General features: G+C 41.7%; 1 protein-coding gene across 1 annotated transcript in view; it reads right to left on the reverse strand.

The window, feature by feature from the left end:
• Positions 1-24,069, reverse strand: part of LOC106582410 (activin receptor type-2A) — a 59,094-nt gene that overhangs the window by 21,737 nt on the left and 13,288 nt on the right. Inside the window, exons 2-4 of the mRNA XM_082967214.1 lie at positions 14,738-14,960; positions 11,715-11,827; positions 9,064-9,218 (exon numbers count right to left, since the gene is read on the reverse strand). Of these exons, the coding sequence (XP_082823340.1) occupies positions 9,064-9,218; positions 11,715-11,827; positions 14,738-14,960 (491 nt within the window). The remainder of the gene's footprint in view (positions 1-9,063; positions 9,219-11,714; positions 11,828-14,737; positions 14,961-24,069) is intronic.

Raw genomic sequence — 24,069 nt, forward strand, 5'->3', positions numbered from 1 at the left:
AATAAAGAAAAACCCTTGAATGAGTAGGTGTGTCCAAACTTTTGACTGGTACTGCAGGCTTTCACTTAACTGACAGGAGTTTCATGATTTTTTTTCTGGAAGGTGGATTAGGGCATCACTTTAACTTGAGACTGTTGCAGCTGTGGCACAACCTCAGGAACATCAGAAGGGATGCCTGTCTGCCTATGTAGAAATAGTCAATAAAGATGATAAAAGAACAGCATGGCTCCTCACATCTACTTCCCAGCTCAAACTATGTCCAACATGATACACTGGCTTGATGCCAACCTGACCATCTGCCAAAGGTGTCCGTACATTCATGCCTACCGATCAAAACTAAAGGCCGTAAAGAGGGACGATAATGTTATGTTGTTATAAACTCAGCAAAAAAAGAAACGGCCTCTCACTGTCAACTGCATTTATTTTCAGAAAACGTAACGTGTAAATATTTGTATGAACATAAGGTTCAACAACTGAGACAAACTGAACAAGACATGTGACTAAAATAATTGGAATAATGTGTCCCTGAACAAAGGGGGGGTCAAAATCAAAAGTAACAGTCAGTATCTGGTGTGGCCACCAGCTGCATTAAGTACTGCAGTGCATCTCCTCCTCATGGACTGCACCAGATTTGCCAGTTCTTGCTGTGAGATGTTACCCCACTCTTCCACCAAGGCACCTGCAAGTTCCCGGACATTTCTGGGGGGAATGGCCCTAGCCCTCACCCTCCGATCCAACAGCTCCCAGATGTGCTCAATGGGATTGAGATCCGGGCTCTTCGCTGGCCATGGCAGAACACTGACATTCCTGTCTTGCAGGAAGTCACGCACAGAAAGAGTAGTATGGCTGGTGGCATTGTCATGCTGGAGGGTCATGTCAGGATGAGCCTGCAGGAAGGGTACCACATGAGGGATGAGGATGTCTTCCCTGTAACACACAGCTTTGAGATTGTCTGCAATGACAACAAGCTCAGTCCGATGATGCTGTGACACACTGCCCCAGACCATGACGGACCCTCCACCTCCAAATCGATCCCGCTCCAGATTACAGGCCTCGGTGTAACGTTCATTCCTTCGACGATAAACGTGCATCCGACCATCACTCCTGGTGAGACAAAACCGTGACTCGTCAGTGAAGAGCACCTTTTTCCAGTCCTGTGTGGTCCAGCGACGGTGGGTGTGTGCCCATGGGCAACGTTGTTGCCGGTGATGTCTGATGAGGACCTGTCTTGCAACAGGCCTACAAGTCCTCAGTCCAGCCTCTCTCAGCCTATTGCGGACAGTCTGAGCACTGATGGACTGTGCGTTCCTGGTGTAACTCGGGCAGTTGTTGTTGACATCCTGTACCTGTCCCGCAGGTGTGATGTTCGGATGTACCAATCATGTGCAGATGTTGTTACACGTGGTCTGCCACTGCGAGGACAATCAGCTGTCCGTCCTGTCTCCCTGTAGCGCTGTCTTAGGTGTCTCACAGTACGGACATTGCAATTTATTGCCCTGGCCACATCTGCAGTCCTCATGCCTCCTTGCAGCATGCATAAGGCACGTTCATGCAGATGAGGAGGGCCCTGGGCATCTTTCTTTTGGTGTTTTTCAGAGTCAGTAGAAAGGCCTCTTTAGTGTCCTAAGTTTTCATAACTGTGACCTTAATTGCCTACCGTCTGTAAGCTGTTAGTGTCTTAACGACCGTTCCACAGGTGCATGTTCATTTATTGTTTATGGTTCATTGAACAAGCATGGGAAACAGCATTAAAACCCTTTACAATGAAGATCTGTGAAGTTATTTGGATTTTCACGAATTATCTTTGAAAGACAGGGTCCTGAAAAAGGGAGTTTAATATAATTCCTCACCTTACTTTCAGGAATGTCTTACATTTTAAGACCAATATATCCATTCATGCTTCCGTTAGTTAAGGCAAGTGAAGACGTTCTACTAGGAAAATGTTCTTAGAATTCACTTCTTTGGGTGCGCCATTTACTAAAATGGCTGCCAAACTGACAAGTATTTGAGGCCTAACTTAGCTTTGGTACAGCCAGGCTTTCAAAAGTATGTGGACACCGGCTCGTAGAACATCTCATCCCAAAATCATGGGTATTAATATGGAGTTAGACCACTCTTCTGGGAAGGCTTTCCACTAGATGTTGGAACATTGCTGCAGAACATTGCTGCTGAAAAACAGCTTCTCTCAAGGCCATCAGACTGTTAAACAGCCATCACTAACATTGGGTGGCTGCTGCCAACATACTGACTCAAATCTCTAGCCACTTTAATAATTAAAAATTGGATGTAATAAATGTATCACTAGTCACTTTAAACAATGCCACTTTATATAATGTTTACATACCCTACATTACTCATCTCATATGTATATACTGTACTCTATACCATCTACTGCATCTTGCCTATGCTGTTCGACCATCGTTCATCCATATATTTATATGTACATATTCTTATTCATTCCTTTACACTTGTGTGTAAAAGATAGTTGTTGTGAAATTGTTAGATTACTTGTTAGATATTACTGCATGGTCGGAACTAGAAGCACAAGCATTTCTCTACACTCGCATTAACATCTGCTAACCATGTGTATGTGACCAATAGCGCAACTTCATTTTTATGCTGATGATACTGTTACTTACTGTTGTGCCTCGTCTCTTACAAAAGCTTCCCAGAACTTGCAAACTGCTTTTTATACTGTTCAACATACCTTGTCTCAATTGAAGCTTATCCTCAATACTGACAAAACTAAACTACTGGTGTTTTCTAAAGCAAGAAATAGACCCCTGAACCTTTCACCTATTACTACCTGTCAGGGCAAGGAGATTGAGGTTGTAACCTCATATAAATATCTTTGAATTTTGATTGATGATGGCCTCTCTTTTAAAATGCATTATTCAACAACTTACAAAAAAATTGAAGCTGAAATTGGGATTTTATTTTAGGAATAGGGCCTGTTTTTCTTTTGAAGCCAGAAGGAGGCTAGTATCAGCTACATTTATGCCTTTACTAGACTATGGGGATATTTTATATATGAATGCTTCCGCTCAGTGTTTGAGATCAATTGACACCCTTTACCATGGCACTTTGAGATTTATTTTAAACTGCAAAACCCTTACGCAACACTGCACTTTGTATACCAGGGTTGGCTGGCCTTCTCTAGTCACTCGTAGGCTCAGTCACTGGTATACTTTTATTTACAAAGCCATTTTGGGTTTACTACCTTTTTATTTGGGCATTTTTATTGTTCAGAAATGTGGTGGGTACTCTCTTCATTCGCTGGACTTTATCCTGCTAACTGTTCCAAATGTCCAAACTGAATTTGGTAAAAGGGCTTTTATGTACTCTGCACCATCGTCTTGGAACGCCTTACAAAATACTTTTAAACTGGAAGAACTTGTCCCGATTGGTGTTTTTTAAATCACTGATGAATGATCTTGAGACTGATTCCCTGACATGTCAATGTTTTTAATTTGCTGTTTTGATTTTGTTATACTCTTGTGAATTCTATGTTGTTTGTCTGTAATTTTTGTAATGACTTGGTGCTGCCTATCTTGGATGCTCTTGAAAAAGAGATTTTAAATCTCAATGAGCCTTTCCGGGTTAAATAAAGGTTAAATAAAATAAAAAATAGCATTTGATTTGATTTGGGAATTGATTCCATTCAGCCACAAGAGCATTAGGCCTGGCTCGCAGTCGGCACTCCAATTCATCCCAAAGGTGTTCGATGGAGTTGAGGTCATGGTTCAGTGAGGGCCAGTCAAGTTCTTCCACACCGACCCTCGACAAACCATTTCTCTATAGACCTCACTTTGTGCATGGGGGCATTCTCAAGCTGAAACAGGAAAGAGCCTTCCCCAAACTGTTGCCACAAAGTTGGAAGCACAGAATCATCTACAATGTAATTGTATGCTGTAGCGTTAAGATTTTGCTTCACTGGAACTCATGGGCCTAACCTGAACCATGAAAAACAGCTCGAGACCATTATTCCTCCTCCACCAAACTTTACAGTTGGCACTATGCATTGTGGCAGGTAGTGTTCTCCTGGCATCCGCCAAACCCAGATCTGTCCGTCGGACTGCCAGTTTTTCCTAGCCACCGTGCTTCTTTCACATGCATTGCTTGCTGTTTGGGGTTTTAGGCTGGGTTTCTGTACAGCACTTTGAGATATCAGCTGATGTACGAAGGGCTATATAAGTACATTTTATTTTATTTTATTTGAAGCGTGATTCATCACTCCAGAGAGCGTGTTTCCACTGCTCCAGACTCCAATGGTGGCGAGCTTTACACCACTCCAGCTGACGCTTGGCACTGCGAATGGTGATCTTAGGCTTGTGTGCGGATGCTCAGCCATGGAAACCCATTTCATGGGTAGTGAGTGTTGCAACCGAGGACAGATGATTTTTACGCACTGCGCTTTCAGCACTCGGCGGTTCTGTAAGCTTATGTGGCTGAGCCGTTGTTGCTCCTAGGCGTTTCCACTTCACAATAACAGCACTTACAGTTGACCGGGGAAGCTCTAGCAGGGCAGAAATTTGACTAACTGACTTGATGAAAAGGTGGCATCCTATGACGGTGCCACGTTTGAAAGTCACTGAGCTCTTCAGCAAGGCCATTCTACTGACAATGTTTGTCTATGGAGAGTGCATGGCTGTGTGCTAGATTTTATACACTTGTCAGCATCAGGTGTGGCTGAAGTAGCCAAATCCACTAATTTGAAGGGTTGTCCACATAGTTTTGTATATATAGTGTACTTTGCGAGCCTTCATCTGACGGTGTGTGTGTGTGTGTGTGTGTGTGTGTGTGTGTGTGTGTGTGTGTGTGTGTGTGTGTGTGTGTGTGTGTGTGTGTGTGTGTGTGTGTGTGTGTGGTGTGTGTGTGTGTGTGTGTGTGTGTGGTGTGTGCGCGTGTGTCAGATAGGCACAGTAAATGCTCCGTCTCATCCCATCAGAGTAAGGGAGATGCGTTTCCTGAACAAGCGGCATTTCTCAGAAAATTATTCTCAGGCTCCTTCTCTAAAGCCGACTCCAAACTCTCAGCCAACCAACAGCACAAGCTCAAGTACAGTAAGCATATACAACCCATAGCTACTGATCTGTCTTATACAGCAGTACTTCTCTCACAGTATGCCGTGATGGAGGAAAAGTTTATGAACAAAGCAGGCCACAGTAAAAACAAAGAGGTGTTGCGTCTACAGTGGCATATCTGCAGCCTCGGTACTAGTCTCTTTACATAATACACTCCCTGTACTCCATCCACTGAGGTGACTCCATGTCATGTGCCTTTCTGCCATCTTCAAATATGAACATTCTATCATTAATGGGCTCGAGGAGAACAGAGGGTTTGATCCTGATTCGATCACCCTCACAGCTATCCTCCAATCACAACGGTTATGCAAATATTGGAACTCTATCTGTTTTTTTCTCCACAGAACATGTTGGTATCTGGTTGCTAAGCAATTGTTTTTTGTTTGTCCAGAAGAAACAGTCTGTCAAAAGTTGCTAGCTCACATCTAAATTCTAAAACTAAACATACTGCAATACCAACCACAAAACATCTTAGTTTTAAGCCTCAAAATACAACAACTTGCCTTGCTAACAGCTAAATGTTTGTTTTTGACTTTGTTATAAATTGTAATTCTAGAATTTCCTTGCCCCCCAGCAGCCAAATCGAACGCTCTGCACCTTATTGTGACTTTTTATTGGTAACGACCTATAAAACGTCACAATACGTTCAATTTGGCTGCACTTGAAGAGCATAGTCAGAACCACACATTTCTGATTATTCTATGCAAAACAATTGTGGACATTTAGCTCTATCATCATAGTTATACAGCAAGTAACTGCATGCTTTTCATGATCAGTAAATACCAGCCTAACAATATTTAAGAAATAAGGCACAGGGGTGTGTGGTATATGGCCAATATTCCACAGCTAAGGTCTGTTCATAGTCACAACGCAAAGCACGACGCAACCCCCAAGGTGCCTTATTGCTATTATGAACTGGTCACCAACATAATTAGAGCAGTAAAAATACATGTTTTGTCATACCCGTGGTATACGGTCTGATATAACAACGGCTGTCAGCCAATCAGCATTCAGGACTCGAACCACCCAGTTTATAACTCTCATTATACCATGGCATTGTTGAATATTTGTTTTCTGATTGTCTTAAAGGGCATTTTAGAGCGTGCATTCTTTCCTTATAATGCACAGAATATCAGCACGGTATAATTCAACGGCTGTAGCTAGTTGACTCTTACATGTTCTATGTTGGAGCTGATTTTGAAAGCAAAATTCGAATAGATTTTTTTTGTTGGCATTGTTGAATTCGATTTTCATAATGGCAAACTAGGACTGATGGTTTGGTTAGCTAAACTAGCAAGTCGGTTTGTTTGGTTACCACGGCAACTACTGTATCTATCTAGTAAACTTGCTAGCTACTTCAGTGGATGTTGAAGTACCGGCAAATGAATACATTTCTAGCTGCAAATGTGTTAAATTACAACCTATAAAACGTCACAATACGGTGCAGAGCATTCGATTTGGCTGCTGGGGGCCAAGAAGACCCCAAGCTCCGCTAAAAACATTGACAACTACGTGCCGTTTTCAAGGGGGTTGTTAAATAAATGTTAACTATTTGGTTTTAATATCATCACCTCTTGAAGAGCGTAGTCAAAATGAAACATTTCTGATCATTCCACTTTTAGCTCTATCATCAGAGTTATACAGCAAGTAACCACATGCTTTGCATGGTCAGTAAACTGATGATGCAATTTCAGAAACGTGACAGTAGCCTATCCATTTGGCATGTAGCTAGCTAGTTAGCTAGCTAAGCAAACATGTATTACTTGCTTGCTTAGAGATTAGGCTTTTGGAAAGAGCTTGACATCGGTAAATCCTCATCCTGGTAAAGTTGTGAGTCAGACTACTGTCATCACCACTATAGATGACAAGCAAATATAGCCATCTAGTTTATCCCGCAAAAGTTAGCTTAGTAACTAGCCATATTGATGTGATCTGTTGTTAGCTAGCTAGCTAGCCAATTTGACGTGATCCATCAATCATGTCTTACAGCAGCAATCGTGATTAAACACTTAAAAACTGTTGAAAAGGGGATGTTAGGTAACTTCGCTAAGTTGGGCTACATTGAAGGGAGAAAAAAGTACATTCGGTCTTCTTACCACTATGCTATATGTTTAGCCAACTGTACAAAGTTTCTACCAGTACAGTAGCTTACAAAGTAAACATAATTAGCTAACAGTACATTGACAAATGCACCCTTCTGCTGCTTGACAGGCAGAGCCCACAAAGGATGGAAAATAACCTAAACCACTCCTATTTGTCAGGTATAGTTCACTTGTATTTTATATCACTCAGATATCCACTTAATGGTGGCCAATATTGAGAGATATCTTGAGGCTACCCTCATATATCAATTGATGTTATCTGATCATGAAAAGCATGCAGTCACACGCTGTATAACTCTGATAGAGCTAAATGTGCGCAATTGTTTTGCATGGAATAATCAGAAATGTGTAGTTCTGTCTATGCTCTTCAAGAGGGGATATTACAACCAAATAGTTCAGATGTATTTAACAATCCCTTGAAAACGGCACGCAGTTGTCAATGGTTTGAGCGGAGCTGGGAGTCTCCATGCCCACAGCAGGCAAATCGAACACTCTGCACCGTATTGTGACGTTTTATTGATAACGACTTATTGAACTTTGAGATTGCCAAAAGGCCAGTTTCTTTGGCAATGATAAGGAGTGGCATGTTAGCTAAAGAGAATGGTACTCAGACTAGCATATCTGTGGACACTAAATATAGTATATATCTCACTGGTCACCCCCAAAGCCAATTCTTCCTTTGGCTGCCTCTCCTTCCAGTTCAATGCTGCCAATGACTGGAACAAACTGCAAAAATCTCTGAAGCTGGAGACTCTTACCTCCCTCACTAGCTTTAAGCACCAGCTGTCAGAGCAGCTCACAGATCACTGCACCTGTACATAGCCCATCTGTAAATATCCCATCCAATCTACCTCATCCCCATACTGTTATTTATTTATCTTGCTCCTTTGCAACCCAGTATCTCAACTTGCACATTCATCTTCTGCACATTCTACCATTCCAGTGTTTAATTGCTATATTGTAATGACTTTGCCACCATGCCTATTTATTGCCTTACCTCTCTTATCCTACCTAATTTAAAGTTAAGTTTAAGTTCTCTCACGTCACCCCGCTCCTCCGCTCTCTCCACTGGCTTCCAGTTGAAGCTCGCATCCGCTACAAGACCATGGTGATTGCCTACGGAGCTGTGAAGGGAACGGCACCTCCATACCTTCAGGCTCTGATCAGGCCCTACACCCAAACAAGGGCACTGCGTTCATCCACCACTGGCCTGCTGGCCCCCCTACCTCTGAGGAAGCACAGTTCCCGCTCAGCCCAGTCAAAACTGTTCGCTGCTCTGGCACCCCAATGGTGGAACAAGCTCCCTCACGACGCCAGGACAGCGGAGTCAATCACCACCTTCCGGAGACACCTGAAACCCCACCTCTTTAAGGAATACCTAGGATAGGATAAAGTAATCCTTCTAACCCCCCCCCCCCCCCCCCCTAAAAGATTTAGATGCACTATTGTAAAGTGGTTGTTCCACTGGATATCATAAGGTGAATGCACCATTTTGTAAGTCGCTCTGGATAAGAGCGTCTGCTAAATGACTTAAATGTAAATGTAAATGTAATTTGCATATGCTGTATATAGATTTTTCTACTGTATTATTGACTGTATGTTTGTTCATTCCATGTGTAACTCTGTGTTGTTGTATGTGTTGAACTGCTTTGCTTTATCTTGGCTAGGTCGCAGTTGCAAATGAGAACTTGTTCTCAACTAGCCTTCCTGGTTAAATAAAGGTGAAATAAAAATAACTTGCTTGCATCATCCAACCAACACAGATCAAATGCTAGCTACAAGTGAAATTAAAATGAGAACAACACTCATTCATATACAGCATCTAGCCTATTAAAGTTAAAGAGGGTTTTGTTCATTAGTGCTGTGTGTTGTCATACCTGTGTGGGCACCAGGACTAGAGGGTATGCCAGCTTGTGATGGCGGTACATCCAGAACGAGAAGAGGATGATGGCAGTTATGCCTATGATGGGCACCAGTGAGTACATCAGAGTGGTGAAGACAGGAGGCTTCTGGGTAACCGGGTTCGACGTTGCTATGGAGGGAAAGAGAAGAGAGGGAGAGAGAAAGAGAGAGAGAATTAAATCAATCGATCTAGATTATACCAGGACAAAAGGACTATTATAGGATGTACTCCAAAAAAAGGAGCGCTGAAAGAGGATTTTGTAAAAATGACGGCACAATAACTTTGCCAAGAATGTGAAAAAGAATGAGTTATGTGTTGCAGTCTCTGTGTTCATAATATAGAGATGATATGGGCTCAACTTTAGCTGGCTGATGTCATTTTTATCGAATGCATTTCTATCTATCTAGCTAAAGCATGTTTGGTTCGCCGGCTCCCATCCTGGCACAGGCCCATTACAGAGCTTCATGAGAGAGAGAGATAAGACTGGATGGTGCCTCGTCGCCAAAGCAGCAGCCCCACCACATAATCACAACATCCACTCGTGTCACCTCTGAGGTGGATTCCCCTTCCTTCGCCTGCCAGCGTGACATCCAGTGTGTGTGTGTGTGTGTGTGTGTGTGTGTGTGTGTGTGTGTGTGTGTGTGTGAGAGAGAGAGACCTCGTGCCATTGCTTCTCTATGTGGGTGACCTCAGCTGAACTGGCATTAGGTAGCAAAAGAGGGGCACTGTTCATGATGCTGCCTGCCTGCCACAACCCCCCATGCAGTGCACCTCCTCCCACCCTCTACCCGTCGCTCCCCTCCCCCAGCTCCCTGCCCAGTGCTCCATTTTAGCTGCAAGCGGGATAAGAACCCGGATTAGCCTTTGAAATGAAAAACATAGCAGTCCCAAACCCCCATCCTCTCCACCCTGCCTCCTTTGCCTGCATCCTCCCCCCACCCCCAGGCAGGATCACCACACGGCACACGCCACGGAGTCACTCTGGTCAGCAGGTGACGCTCTCTCCCACTCTCTATCCACTCCTAGGGCCCTATAAAATCTGCATTACGGAGAACACGGCCGGAATCACGGAACCCAGATATTAAAACGGAATTCAACAATACTCCAAAATCTATTGAACTAAATGTACTGAAGACATGACCAAAATGCATCAGTGATTTAATTGTATTTTCCTGTAACTTTCTGAAATGGCACAGTTCTGTGTGTATGTGTACGGTTTCCCAAAAACCTAACTACAGAGTAGCCTATGCCTACCTGGCAGAATGATCTCATGATTATTTTCATCAATCCAGTGGCTATTTGTTCAGCAAACTCTGCAATCACATGAGTGCTACAGATACATTGCTATCCAAACAACAGTCTCTGGCTGGTGCACAGTTGAATCAAAGGGTAACTGCACCTAAAAATCTAAATGTATTACATTTTTCCCAAACCTGAAAAGTGGTCTCCGGATGTGGTTTAAGCATTGTTGTTGACTTAGAAAAACAACAAAATTGGACATTCTATTTAAACAGTGTGGCTTTAAGAGCAAAAACACTGAAAGAAATGGAAAACTGGAAAAACTAAACAGAGAAAAAGGAATTTATAGGACTCTACACTTCTGCATTGTCGCTCTCCAAAATAGGCCCTATTGCAAGGTTTAAAAAAAACGCAGCTGTGACTATGTGACTGTGTGTGACTATGTGACTGTATGTGACTATGTGCCTCTGTCACTCAATTCCATAGTCAGGCTCCGACCTAGCTTTTTGTTCCAAATATCCAGGGCATTCCACATCTAGTTAGTCGCTGCTGCAAATACATGTCCACGTTCAGTTGCATAAGCGGAGGGAATAAGGCCCATCCCCCACACCAACCCAACGCTTCAATACATCCTATTCTGTAACCTTTATCTGACTCCAATGCAAGAACACACTGATTTTCCCCATGAATTAACAGGACTATTCTGAAAAGGGCATTTCTGTTCATTGTTAAGCAACAATGGGACAACTGGAAAAGGAGTTTCCCAACCACAACATTAAGGCATTTTTGAACACTGATTAGATGTTTCTTTTCATTCTACTTTACTGAGGAGGTATTAAAAAAAACAAAAAACAGATCGTTTAAAAATGAGTGTTTTTACAACAATTACGAGAAGAATGTAGCCAGGACCAAGAAATTCCAGAACCAAGGTACATTAAGGAAGCTGATGTCAGTGTGCCCCTGCCCAGCTAGCTAAACCTCCTCTGACTGAGTCACTGCATTCCTCCTCCTGCTAAGAGGATGTTTAGCAGTGAGGCCCGTTAGCTCAACAGGGATAATGAGGACAGACCAGCCCCTTTAATCTGAAAAACACAGCAATCCCTGAGGAATGACACACAAGCAGCCACACAGGACACGGTTCGACACGCAATGGCACACACTTCCTGGACCTGGGCAAGTCACATAAAACCAGACCACAGCAGAACGTCAGCGTTACGTAATGTGAGAAAACTAACAGATTGGGTTATTTATTTTGTCTCGTGACGTTAATAGGACACAAAAAGTCGCATTTCGGATTTCAGCCTAACAAATTTTTCAGTTCATATGGTGTTACACACACGCAGACACATGCACACGTGTACGCACACAGACAAACCCAGAACTTACTCTGAACAGCTTGTGTGTTGTCAGGAGTGTAGACAAATTTCTCGTTACACATGTTTCCTTCACAGCAGCAGAAGAACACGTCAGGGCTTTCTTTCTTCTCCACACATTCAGTACTGAAAAACAAGAGAGGATGCGGTCAGTGTCACAATCATGTTGGAAAGACCACACTTTTGTAATTTATTTGGTTTCTTTGTGTTACAATTGTATACAAACAAAAAAAGCTTTTCTTTCAGAATTTCAGAACTATCCTTGAGTTTCAGACCGGAGCGATGCAGGTATAGGATGTAAAAAAACTCAAGTTCAAGTGCTTGGCCCTTATGATGCTGTAGTTTATGTTGTTGTAGGTACAGTATGTTACTTCCTGTAAACAAGTTTATTCTTTTTTGTGTTTCACCAAGTTGGGTGGGACGTAAAAAAATTAAGAATTCTACATTAACTGACAAAATTACATTCCATGGCAGTTAAACCACATGAAAGCAACACTCCGTTCTCTGAACAGCCCCGAATAGATAAACAAGCTTATTAGCCCAAGCAGAAACCCAACGAGCAATGTTCACTCCAAGAACAAGAAGAGAAAAGCAGTCAGACCGTTTGGCCGTTGTTTACACGTTACATGTAGAGCACGCACCTGCCGGTAAGCTGCCGCACGGCGCGGTCAGAGTCAGCGGCCGCACGGCGCGGTCAGAGTCAGCGGCCGCACGGCGCGGTCAGAGTCAGCTGCCGCACGGTCAGAGTCAGCGGCCGCACGGTCAGAGTTAGCGGCCGCACGGCACGGTCAGAGTCAGCGGCCGCACGGCACGGTCAGAGTCAGCGGCCGCACGGCGCGGTCAGAGTCAGCGGCCGCACGGCGCGGTCAGAGTCAGCGGCCGCACGGCGCGGTCAGAGTCAGCGGCCGCACGATCAGAGTCAGCGGCCGCACGGCGCGGTCAGAGTTAGCGGCCGCACGGAGCGGTCAGAGTTAGCTGCCACACGGCACGGTCAGAGCTACCTGTTGCTCTACATTTAGTAATAACATGGAAGCACGCCACACTTGAAAAATACATGGATCCGGTTGCTGCAGGTGGGAGCGGTTGCTGCAGTTGGGAGGTAAAGGGGTTCAACGGCATGTTAAGACAAGAGGACCAGGTAACTAAGCCTTCCTGGGCTCTGGTTCAACAGCATGTTAAGGAAAGAGCCGCCAGGTAACTCAGCCTTTCTGTGACTGGGCTCTCGCACGCTATAAAATTAAATGTTTCTGGTAATGCTAGGCTAGCTGACATGTTGAATGGATAGCTGAGAAGATATCACAATACAGTGGAATGGATTTGTGTGTATTGTTGCGAATTGTTAGATACTACAGCACTGTTGGAGCTAGCAACACAAGCATTTCTCTACACCTGCAATAACATTTGCTAAATATGTGTATGTGACAAATAAAATGTGATTTGATTTGGATGGAGAGCAAAGCTTAAAAGAAACAGCATGTTAACTGAAGAGGCTCAAAACACTTCAACATCAGCTGATATATGGACATAAGATCCTTAGTGAGGAAAAATAAAATCTCTCCGTCTCGGTCTGTTCTGGCTCAGAGGGCAATATGCAAACATCTAGGCATAGCTTGTTTCAAAAAAACATTGCAGGTCTTAAATCACTTGAGAAGAAGCTCTACTGCTTATCACAGTAGCGTAGCCGTTAGAACAAGTTGAGACGGCTGATGCTGCCATTTTAAAACAGTTGGCAAGGAACCAGAGCGGTGTTCAAATAACCATACTAACATACTGTATACTACATACTTAATGAGTATATACTACATACTATTAGTTCATTTTAGTATATTGTAAACAAACGGTATCCTTTCAGTTGAGAGTACTAGCGTGTCGCCTATCTACCGGAAGTGGATGCTGTTGCTATGCAACCTCTGGCTAGCTTGTTATCATAACAAATTACGACTTCGGTGTGTTCGTAAATTCAATCTGGAGTGCGCTCTGGGAGTTTGTAAATTCAGAGCGGTGTCAGATTTTCCGTTCGTAATTTAAGAGCGTATTGCTCTTGGAGCGCACGTCAATGGACGCTCTGGCCGAGGAGTAGGGTTGATCATTTTTTGCCGACGTTTACTGACATTGGCCATATTCAACAGGTGTTGAGCGTTCGTAAATTCATCAGTTATTCTGCACTCTGGCACACTCAGATGAGAGTACTCAGAAATCGGAGTAGATAGCCAGAGCGAATTAACAATGACCATTGAGAACGCTCAATGACTTTACCACTTAGCTAAGCTAAGAATGACATATAGTTAAAATACTGGCAAGTTCGATGTATTAGTAGGCAACTAACATTAGGTAGCTAGCTAACATACCGGTTCATACTGCTGTAATGATATACTGCGGTTCGTAAGGATAGCGTAGCTAACAAATTGTCAGCCAACGTAACTTATTTGAAAAGTCATTACTTTATTACATCGCTCAACATTTTCTTAACATTTGTCATAATTAGTTGAAGCAATGAAATTGTATCCGCTCTCGTCGGACTTCGGCTGCATATTCTCAGCCATTTGTTTTTACATCTGAAAACGTTGTGAAGCCATGCCCATTTTCTGAAGAATTGTATTATGCGCCCTAAAAGCAAGGAAATAGTGTCCACTGCTTGTATACTTCGTATTTTGGCGAATTTAGTACGACATCCAGAAACTTTTGACATACTAACTCTATCCATACTATGTTCAATAAGCATACTACATACTCAATTTACGTCACAAATAGTACGGTTAGTATGAGTATTGGAACACAGCTCAGGTTCATGATGATTTTTCTTGCACCCCATTCGACACCTTTAACATCATATTCATGGTACGACCAAGTCCTCACATAGAATGGAGATCCTATATAGGCCTATAAGAATAGTTTTCACTGATATACTGATAACATTTGTGACCCATTGCAACACACCAATGACACGGTGGAATGATTAAGTGTGTCATTGGTGTGTTGTAACAGATCACAAATGTTATACGAACCACCACAGAGCCCTGATGCAATAGGCCCTACCTGTCATAGCAGTTGTGATCATCCAGCCAACAGCCCTGCTTTACGATCTCTACGATTCCCGACACGTTCCTCCAAGTGGCGAAACAGTGTCTCCGCTTGTCCTTCTCCCCGGCACACGTCTCGATGCCACTGCGGTTCCCTCGGTTCTCCTGGATGGCAGCAGGGTTGGGGTTGTAGTTATAGTGGACACACTCCTGTGTTTCCATCCGACCCAGGATCGCCCCTGAGAAATAGAGATATGGAGACACTAGATCAGATTTTGAAGGTGAATGTTGAACAGAAGTCTTGTTTTACGGTAAATGGGTTGATGTAATAAATCATTTGAGAGAATCGATTTAATGGCGTTCAAAACACAGAAACAAGATCGAAAGAAACATAACAAATATGCCTACTGCGTCCTGCACATCAACAGAGTTCATGTTGGGCCAGCCCTGTCTACAGTGTGCCATCATACAGTATGTCCTATTTGTTTCATGTTCTTTTAATCTACTACTTATCTATTGCTCTCATGAAGCAATGCACGGATCATGTCCCTCTCTGCCCAGTGCAGGAGCATTCCAGGACAGAGGCATTAAGAACACTCCAGTGCTACAGTGATCAATAACACAGTCATTGCCCCCCTACAGTGTGAAGCCTTACCACATCCCTGTAATTAACCAGTGGTGACGAGTGTGTCCCTCTAGAGACCGACATAGTCTTCAAATGCTGTGTGGGAGAATCTGTGGCCCTGGCAGGCCTTAATATGACTTGTTAGTGATTATGTTTGATAGGTCCAGGAGGGTAATGGGGCAGAACAATCATTTAGCCCACCGGTCTAGGCCTGACAGTATGCTCGGAACTGTACAACCCACGCTACACGAGTCAATCAAACAATTGCCAATAATGTACTGTCATGCATATGGTCGACAATAGAATAGGTAGACTGTAGAACAGGTAGGTTGTAGAACAGGTAGGCTGTAGAACAGGTAGGATAAGGAACAGGGAGGCTGTGGAACAGGTAGGCTGTGGAACAAGACAGGTAGGAATTATGAGTTAACAAGTTTACGAGATTAATAACTGAATAATTGATTAAAAAAAAATGGAAATCAGTAAAATCGCTATAACTAACTGATAGGTCTACGGTAGACGTACCAATTCATTTTTGTGATTTTACTGACATCAATTTGTTTATTAATTATTACGTGATTAAAACTCATAAAATCTGATAGTCTACCATTACTTGTTACTTTTGTAAACTTTCATTATCCCTCCTCATGAGGGAGAGAAACTTAAAAATGTCTTAAAGTAACAGAATTACAAGGCAATATTTCTTAAAATTACAGAAGGTAAAAAGTTTTTTGTATCCGTTTATCCAGAAATCAAAGCCTTTACCTATACCTAACTTTTCAGATGGAAAATGGTTGAAAAATGAATCTATGCCTTCATTATCCCAAAAATATACACTCTTAGCTTTCATTTGACAGCCAATTTGATATGCTCCTACGAATTTTCCTTGTTGGTGCTCATGGGTCCTTTAAAGGGGAATGAGCTAGATCCTCTCAGACACCAAAAAGGCCAAACAAAAAATTATGTATCTTTTAAATTGAATCCTTGACACTTAATCTTATCTAAATAACTGGGGGAAAGGATATTGAATTTAAAGTACAAAACAGCCTGAGGGTACCATATTGTTTATGAAACAACATGAGATGGTTTTGTGGTTAACCCTGACAAAACCTCAAGAAGTAGGCCTAACACTGACCGACAAAAACAAGGCTTATTCAGCTAAAGGATGTGGTGGGTGTGGTTTGACAACTTATTATTGCTAAGACAGAGAACAGAGGCTCTGATACAACAATGAGCATGTAAAGACCTCTCTCTCTCTCTCTCTCTCTCTGAGTACCAAATAGAGGAGAACTAACAGTTCAGGCATAGAAAGCTTTCTATAAATAGGCTTGTCGACTTGATTTAGCTCAGAAGGTATAAAATGCTACTGTTTAGCCTACGTATCTAATCTAAGTCTATTCTTAACACATGTTGTCCTTGGGGTTAAAAATACAACACATCCTTAGTTTCAAATAATTTCTAATTTAAAAAGTACAGAGATATTTTGAGAGAGACAGGAGAGAGAGAGAGAGAGAGAGAGAGAGAGAAAAAGAGAGAGAGAGAGAAGGTATTGAAAAGACAGGGAGAGAAAGTGAGCGGGAGAGAGATATGTGACTAATTTCAGGAAACTAGGCATATGTTGTGCCTCACTAGTTCACAGGAGAGCCATTTGAACATAACTTTTTTTTTTTATCTAAATGTGTTTTTTGACAGAAATGCCTTCTGGAACATGTGAACTTTTATGTGCTTTAAAAACAAATAAAATTCTTAAAATTACGAGCCTAGTGGGTTTAGCCACAGAAAAAGCGGGCAACCTTCCCGCTAGCCATGACTGGCTGAGATAATGATGGGCTAGACATGCTGAGAGATGAGTTCGGATTGGTCTGCCATGTAGCATGCTTCTGTCTATAATATGAGCTGCTCAGTATGTGTAGGTAATCCTTTCTAACGCTGCTTTTTTTTCTCCGATATCATATAGTAGAAGTGCATAAGTGTTAATCTCCACTTTCTGGAGGACCGAATTTTGAAATCAGTGGAATTAGAGTATGATAGCTAAGGAGATTCTGCCGTTTATTGCAAATATGCACACGGAGTCAAAAAGAGAACACACAGAAGGCCATTGTATAAAACACCTGTCTCCAGATTACATCTTCAAACTAAGGGCAACCATGGCATCCATAACAGAGAGAGAGAAGCGACCATCCATGTATACGGGTAAGAGAGTCTAGCTAGCTACATTTTCAGATATTACATGTTTCTAATTTTGTCATAAAGTCATTTTCATTTCAAGTTAAAGTGTACTGTTAGCTAGCTAGCTAGCTAACGTTAGCTGGCTGGCTAGGTAGCTAACATTACGTGTATGATCTGTGTAGTAATATTATTCCTATTTCAGAGCCATTTGCATTGGTAGTTATGTTAGCTACTGTAACTTTGAACCTGGTTGGTTACCTACCTGCAGATTCATGCAGGGTAGTAACGTTATGAGTTGGGATTATGGTTCATTGTTTAGCTAGCTAGATGTCTTAACAAAAGACTCCACTATGCAAGTAACTATTTCAATAGAATTTTCATGATGTCACTGCAACAACTGTCGATAGACGTAGAGGGTAAATTCGCTCTGGCTATCTACTCCAATTTCAGAGCACTCTAGTCTGAGTGTGCCAGAGCACAGAATAACTGACATATTTATAAAGGCTCAACACACATTGAATATAGCCGGTGTCAGTAAACGTTGGCAAAAAAGCTTAACTACATTTTTTGCAAGCAGCACAGTTGCAGTCACCAATGCTCTAGATAACATAAAAACAGCCTAACCAGCTCTGCTAGGGTGAGTAAAATGGTCAGTGAGCGGTTCTCTCATTTGTGTCTGGAAGTAGCTAGCTAGCTAGCCAACGTTTGCCAGTTAGCTTGGGTGCTTGACTGCTGTTGTTAGGTCAGAACGCTCGGATCAACCCTCCTTTTCGGCCAGTGTCCACTCTGAACGTTCCGAGAGCGAAACGCTCTGAATTTACGAACGGACAATCTGACAATGCTCTGAGTTTATGAACACCCAGAGCACACTCTGGCACTCTAGATTACATTTACAAACACACCCATAGTATAAGCCAGCCTTTAGTCGTGAAATCTTTGGTTGTTTAGTACATAGCCTCACATGTGAATCCTTAAAGAGATGGGTGGGGCTAAAGCTTACATTACATTACATTTACATTTTAGTCATTTAGCAGACGCTCTTATCCAGAGCGACTTACAGTAGTGAATGCATACATTTCATTTCATGAATTTTTGTTGTTGTTGTACTGGCCCCCCGTGGGAATCAAACCCACAACCCTGGCGTTGCAAACACCATCCTCTACCAACTGAGCCACAGGGGAATACATGACATTTAAAAAATACAACTAATGATGTACAATAAAAACAACATTAAAGATGAATCATAGGTAAACTAACAATATTGTAGACTTGATGCTAAATACAGATTTTTTCAGCTTTAGTGTGTATTGTCACGTCCTGACCAGTAAAAGGGGTTATTTGTTATTGTAGTTTGGTCAGGGCTTAAAAGGGCGTGAACGATGCTGAATGGGTGTAAACAAAGAAGAGCTCTCCAGTAGGTATGAAAACATTCAAGGACCATTTCTCAAAAGTGAGGTTACAAGTTTATCAACTTTCAAAGCAGAATTACTTTCCCATTGTTCCTCAACTGTAGTGTATGATATACCATGTTCTAGCTCTGAGTCTCACAATTTATTCAATGTAAAAAACACAATCGAATTATTCTACATAAGACCGAATCGAGCCGGTCGGTCACATATATCTACCATATCACAGGAAGCAGGGAGTAAGGACCTACAGTGGTGACGTTTGGCACAGGGAGTCAGTGGAATGGTATCAAATTCATCAAACACATGGTTTCCAGGTGTTTGATGCCATTCCATTTGCTCCGTTCCGGCCATTATTATGAACTTTTCTATCCTCAGCAGCCTCCTGTGGTCAGGACCTACAGTCATGCTTGGCCCAGGGAGTCAGGACCTACAGTCATGCTTGGCCCAGGGAGTCAGGACCTACAGTCATGCTTGGCCCAGGGAGTCAGGACCTACAGTCATGTTTAGCCCAGGGAGTCAGGACCTACAGTCATGCTTGGCCCAGGGAGTCAGGACCTACAGTCATGTTTAGCCCAGGGAGTCAGGACCTACAGTCATGTTTAGCCCAGGGAGTCAGGACCTACAGTCATGCTTGGCCCAGGGAGTCAGGACCTACAGTCATGTTTAGCCCAGGGAGTCAGGACCTACAGTCATGCTTGGCCCAGGGAGTCAGGACCTACAGTCATGCTTGGCCCAGGGAGTCAGGACCTACAGTCATGCTTGGCCCAGGGAGTCAGGACCTACAGTCATGCTTGGCCCAGGGAGTCAGGACCTACAGTCATGCTTGGCCCAGGGAGTCAGGACCTACAGTCATGTTTGTGCTGACAAACAATTATGAGCGACAACACAGTGCCAGCTAAAAACCAGGGCTCGACATTAACACTTGTCCTGTTGTCCAGGACAAGTACATTTTTTTTTATAATTGTCTGACAAGAATATACTGTAGATTTAAGTTGTCCGAACGGAGAAGTAAAAAAAATTGAATCACACACAAATCACAATATCAAACAATTACTCCAGTCAGAATTGGATCAGAAGACAACACTGGAATAATATTAAAATCTCATGTTTCTCTTTTAACCTTTATTTAACTAGGCAAGTCAGTTAAGAACAAATTCCTATTTACAATGACGGCCTAGGAACAGTGGGTTAACTGCCTTGTTCAGGGGCAGAACGACAGATTTTTAACTTGTCAGCTCGGGGATTTGATCTAGCAACCTTTCAGTTACTGGCCCAACGCTCTAACCACTAGGCTACCTGCCACCTTGTCCAAACCGATGCTGACATGAAGGAGGCACCAGATAATGTAGCCAAACTTTGAGACTTTTAATTACATAAATATATGCTACTGAAGGATAATTTTAACATAAAAGCTTGATTCTGTGGACATACTCGAGGCACGTTTCGTTCAGATCAAGACTGGAGAGTAAAGGACAGTGCCTGTTGCGCACCGCACATCAACCACTTTGAATCTGAGCGGAGGCGGTCAGTATTTTTCTTTAACTATTTACCCATAAATGTAATTGTTTAAAACCATCTAACCTTTAAAGTAGCGGGAATTATTTTATAAACATAATATGCAATTTGTTCATGTTCTATTGGTTTTCAAATGAACTTTATTTTATTGTACAGCAGCCAAAGGCAATGGGACATCTTAGACAGTTATTCCCTAAAATGTCTTCATATGAATAAATAGGTCTAAACCTATGATGACAATAAGAACCTCATAGAGATCAGTGCTACTATGGGGAAGAAGATAGCACCTGACTGTATGCATTCAAAAATAGCCAACAAGAGGAAGTGTAGAAAAAATACCCAATTATCATACTTGAGTAAAAGTAAAGAAACCTTAATAGAAAATTACTCAAATAAAAGTGAAAGTCACCCGGGAAAATACTACTTGAGTAAAAGTCTAAAAGTATTTGCTTTTAAATATACTTAAGTATCAAAAGTAAAGGTATAAATTATTTCAAATTTCTTAAGTAAACCAGACAACCTAATTCTGTTTTTTTATTTATTTCCAGATAGCCTGGGGCACGCTTCAACACTTCAACATATAATTTACAAACGAAGCATGTGCTTAGTGAGTCGGACAGATCAGAGGCAGTAGGGATGTTCTCTTGATAAGTGTGTGAATCGGACCATTTTCCTGTCCTGCTAATCATTCAAAATGTAACAAGTACTTTTTTGGGTCTCAACATTTATGAAGTAAAAACTAGATCATTTTCTTTAGGAATGTAGTGAACTAAAAGTAGTCAAAAATATAAATAGTAGAGTACTGATTTTTTTAATTTAACCTTTATTTAACTTTATTTAACAGATACACCCCCACCCCCCCAAAAAACGACTTAAGTAAAAATACTTTAAGAACTACTTAAGTATTTTACACGACTAACAAGAGGCAACTTTGCTTACACTGAACACATCAGATCCATTTCTTCATTACTCATGGCCCTAGTCCAAGAACAGCCCTGATTTCCTCATTCATATTTATCCAAGTGTAAACAACGTTAAAACAAGAACAACATAATGGCTCATTAAAAAACAAATGGTGCTCTGCAGTCTGTGGCGGCATGGATGAAGAAAATTATTTTGGGAGGGAATTAATTAGCTAATTGCCCCTCAGTGGGGATAAATCCTGGGGATTATTTCCAAAGACACAAATCGCCCTCATCAGGATTACTGAGAATCTTTGGGAATTACTGTCACATCCACACATGGTGGAGGAGGAGGAGGAAGAGGAGGAAGACACAGCCCAAGATGCACATCATCTGTCAGAGTCCCTATGCCATGATTACAGATCTGGACCAGCAAATTGAAACAGACAAATTGACCCAGGCGCTTAACACAAATCACAAAGGGCCCTGTTCAAAAATCAATTTGTTTATTGACTAATGGGGGATAGTTGGATTGGGCAAGACCTGCAACAATGCTGTACAGACTGGGAGCCAACACAGAAAAAACATCTTCTCCATTAGACTTGACTATTCTCACTCAGCCCCTAGCCTAAACCTTCTTTTGAAATACATGGCCTGGAGACTGATTGGCAATCACGTCGGAGGCAGCAGGTAGCACTGGGCGGTATACCGTATTTTATGATATACCGGTATTGATGCAGGGACCGGTTAAGGTTTTTATTTGACGTTCTATACCGTTATTTGAATGTTTGGTTTGTTAAATGTGATACGCCATGTGTAATATCAATTTTCATAGTTTGTTTCGCTAATTGAGTCATCTCGCTCTGCGCCACTTTCCACACAGATTTAGCCACGCCCCCTGTCACTCAAGGAGCGCATTTGATGTTCCTCAACCAGAGACACTTGCGTTTAGTCTGCATGGTCAATGCAGCACATGCAACACTGTTGATGACAACAATGCTGTTTTCACTTTGCTTCTTAATATAAATCCACTAGCGTTCTATAATGACACTATTAGTTTCTGTTTCTTACATCAGCTAGTTTGTCTTTTCTTAGCAAGTTGCCCTAAATGTTGTGAGACGCTAATTGTTAGCCGACAATGCTAATAGCTAGCTAGCTAATAAATGTACTGAGTAAGAGCAAACGTAGCTAGCTAATACAGCCTGATAATACCAGTGATGGTGTAGACCTAAATCAGAATGTTGTTTGTGCAACAGTATCTTCTAAATCAAAGAGGAATATGCAAAGCAAGAATATGTTAGCTACATGAAGTATCTAAGAGAAAACATGCAATGTAGCCAAAGCTTATAGGGTCCCCTAGGAAACACGTACCAACACTTGAGTTCCTACCCTGTCACAATAACTCCTCCCTGGCATTTGAATTCGTTGTCATCTCAAACAACACTGTATTCAAAGTGCCCACTATTATATTCTAACTATAGAATTAGAATAGTCATTCTATTTCCATGATTCCAACAGTTTTGTTCTAATTCACAAGTCAAATCGCAATTGCAACATTCGGTTAAAAATAAGTCCTAGATTATTTGCCCATATCGTGCAGCCCTACTTGGCAGTGTGGAAATGATCTCAAATGAGCAGTGGTGTAAAGTACTTAAGTAAAAATACTTTCAAGTACTGCTTATGTAGGTTTTTTGGTATCTGTACTTTACTATTTTTGACAACTTTTACTTAACTACATTCCTAAAGAAAATACTGTACTTTTTACTCCATACATTTTCCCTGACACCTAAAAGTACTCTTTACATTTTGAATGCGTAGCAGGACAGGAAAATGGTCCAATTCAAGTACTTGTCAAGAGGACATCCCTGGTCATCTACTGCCTCTGATCTGGAGGACTAACTAAACACAAATTCCTTGTTTATGTCTGAGTGTTGGAGTGTGCCCCTAGCTATCTGTAAATTAAAAACAAAAACAAATGGTGCCATCTGGTTTGCTTAATATAAGGAATTTGAAATTATTTATACTTTTACTTTTGATACTTAAGTACATTTGATCAATTACATTTACTTTTGATATTTAAGAATATTTAAAACCAAATACTTTCAGACTTTCACTCACGTAGTATTTTACTGGGTGACTCAGTTTTTCTATTACTTTTTCTAGTAACTTTCTATTAACGTATCTTTACTTTTACTTAAGTATGACAATTGGGTACTTTTTCTATCACTGCAATTGAGTGCAGGAAATGCAGAAATGATAAAAGTGCTGAAATTTGTTTTGGTTGAAGTTGAATTGAACAGTATAAAACAATCAGAATGGAGGAAGACTCATTGAAATCACTTAGAATGTGTGTTGCCACCCTAGGAACACTCACTACTCATAAAGCAAATGTACAAATATATTATTAAAAAACTAAAAATACCGTCAAAATACCATCATACCGTCCAATTTTTTTTTAAATACTGTGATATAATATTTTGCCCATATCACCCAGCCCTAGCAGCAGGGTTACTTGGGGATACTCTATTGGTCCAAACATAAAACAATCTTTCGAAACCCTTACTGAAAACAACAGCAATGCACAGCAATACAATTGACCCTACGCTAAGCCTCGCACCTTTTGGTTACTGTTGCAACTTCTGACATTTTCCCGAAAAGCCCAATTCCCCATTCAACTAGTGGCGAAATCCCCTCGCAATGATCTCAAACTGTTTCTAATACACAATGAAAT

Source organism: Salmo salar, chromosome 21 (assembly GCF_965601325.2).
Source record: "Salmo salar chromosome 21, fSalSal1, whole genome shotgun sequence".
Taxonomy (NCBI): Eukaryota; Metazoa; Chordata; class Actinopteri; order Salmoniformes; family Salmonidae; genus Salmo; species Salmo salar.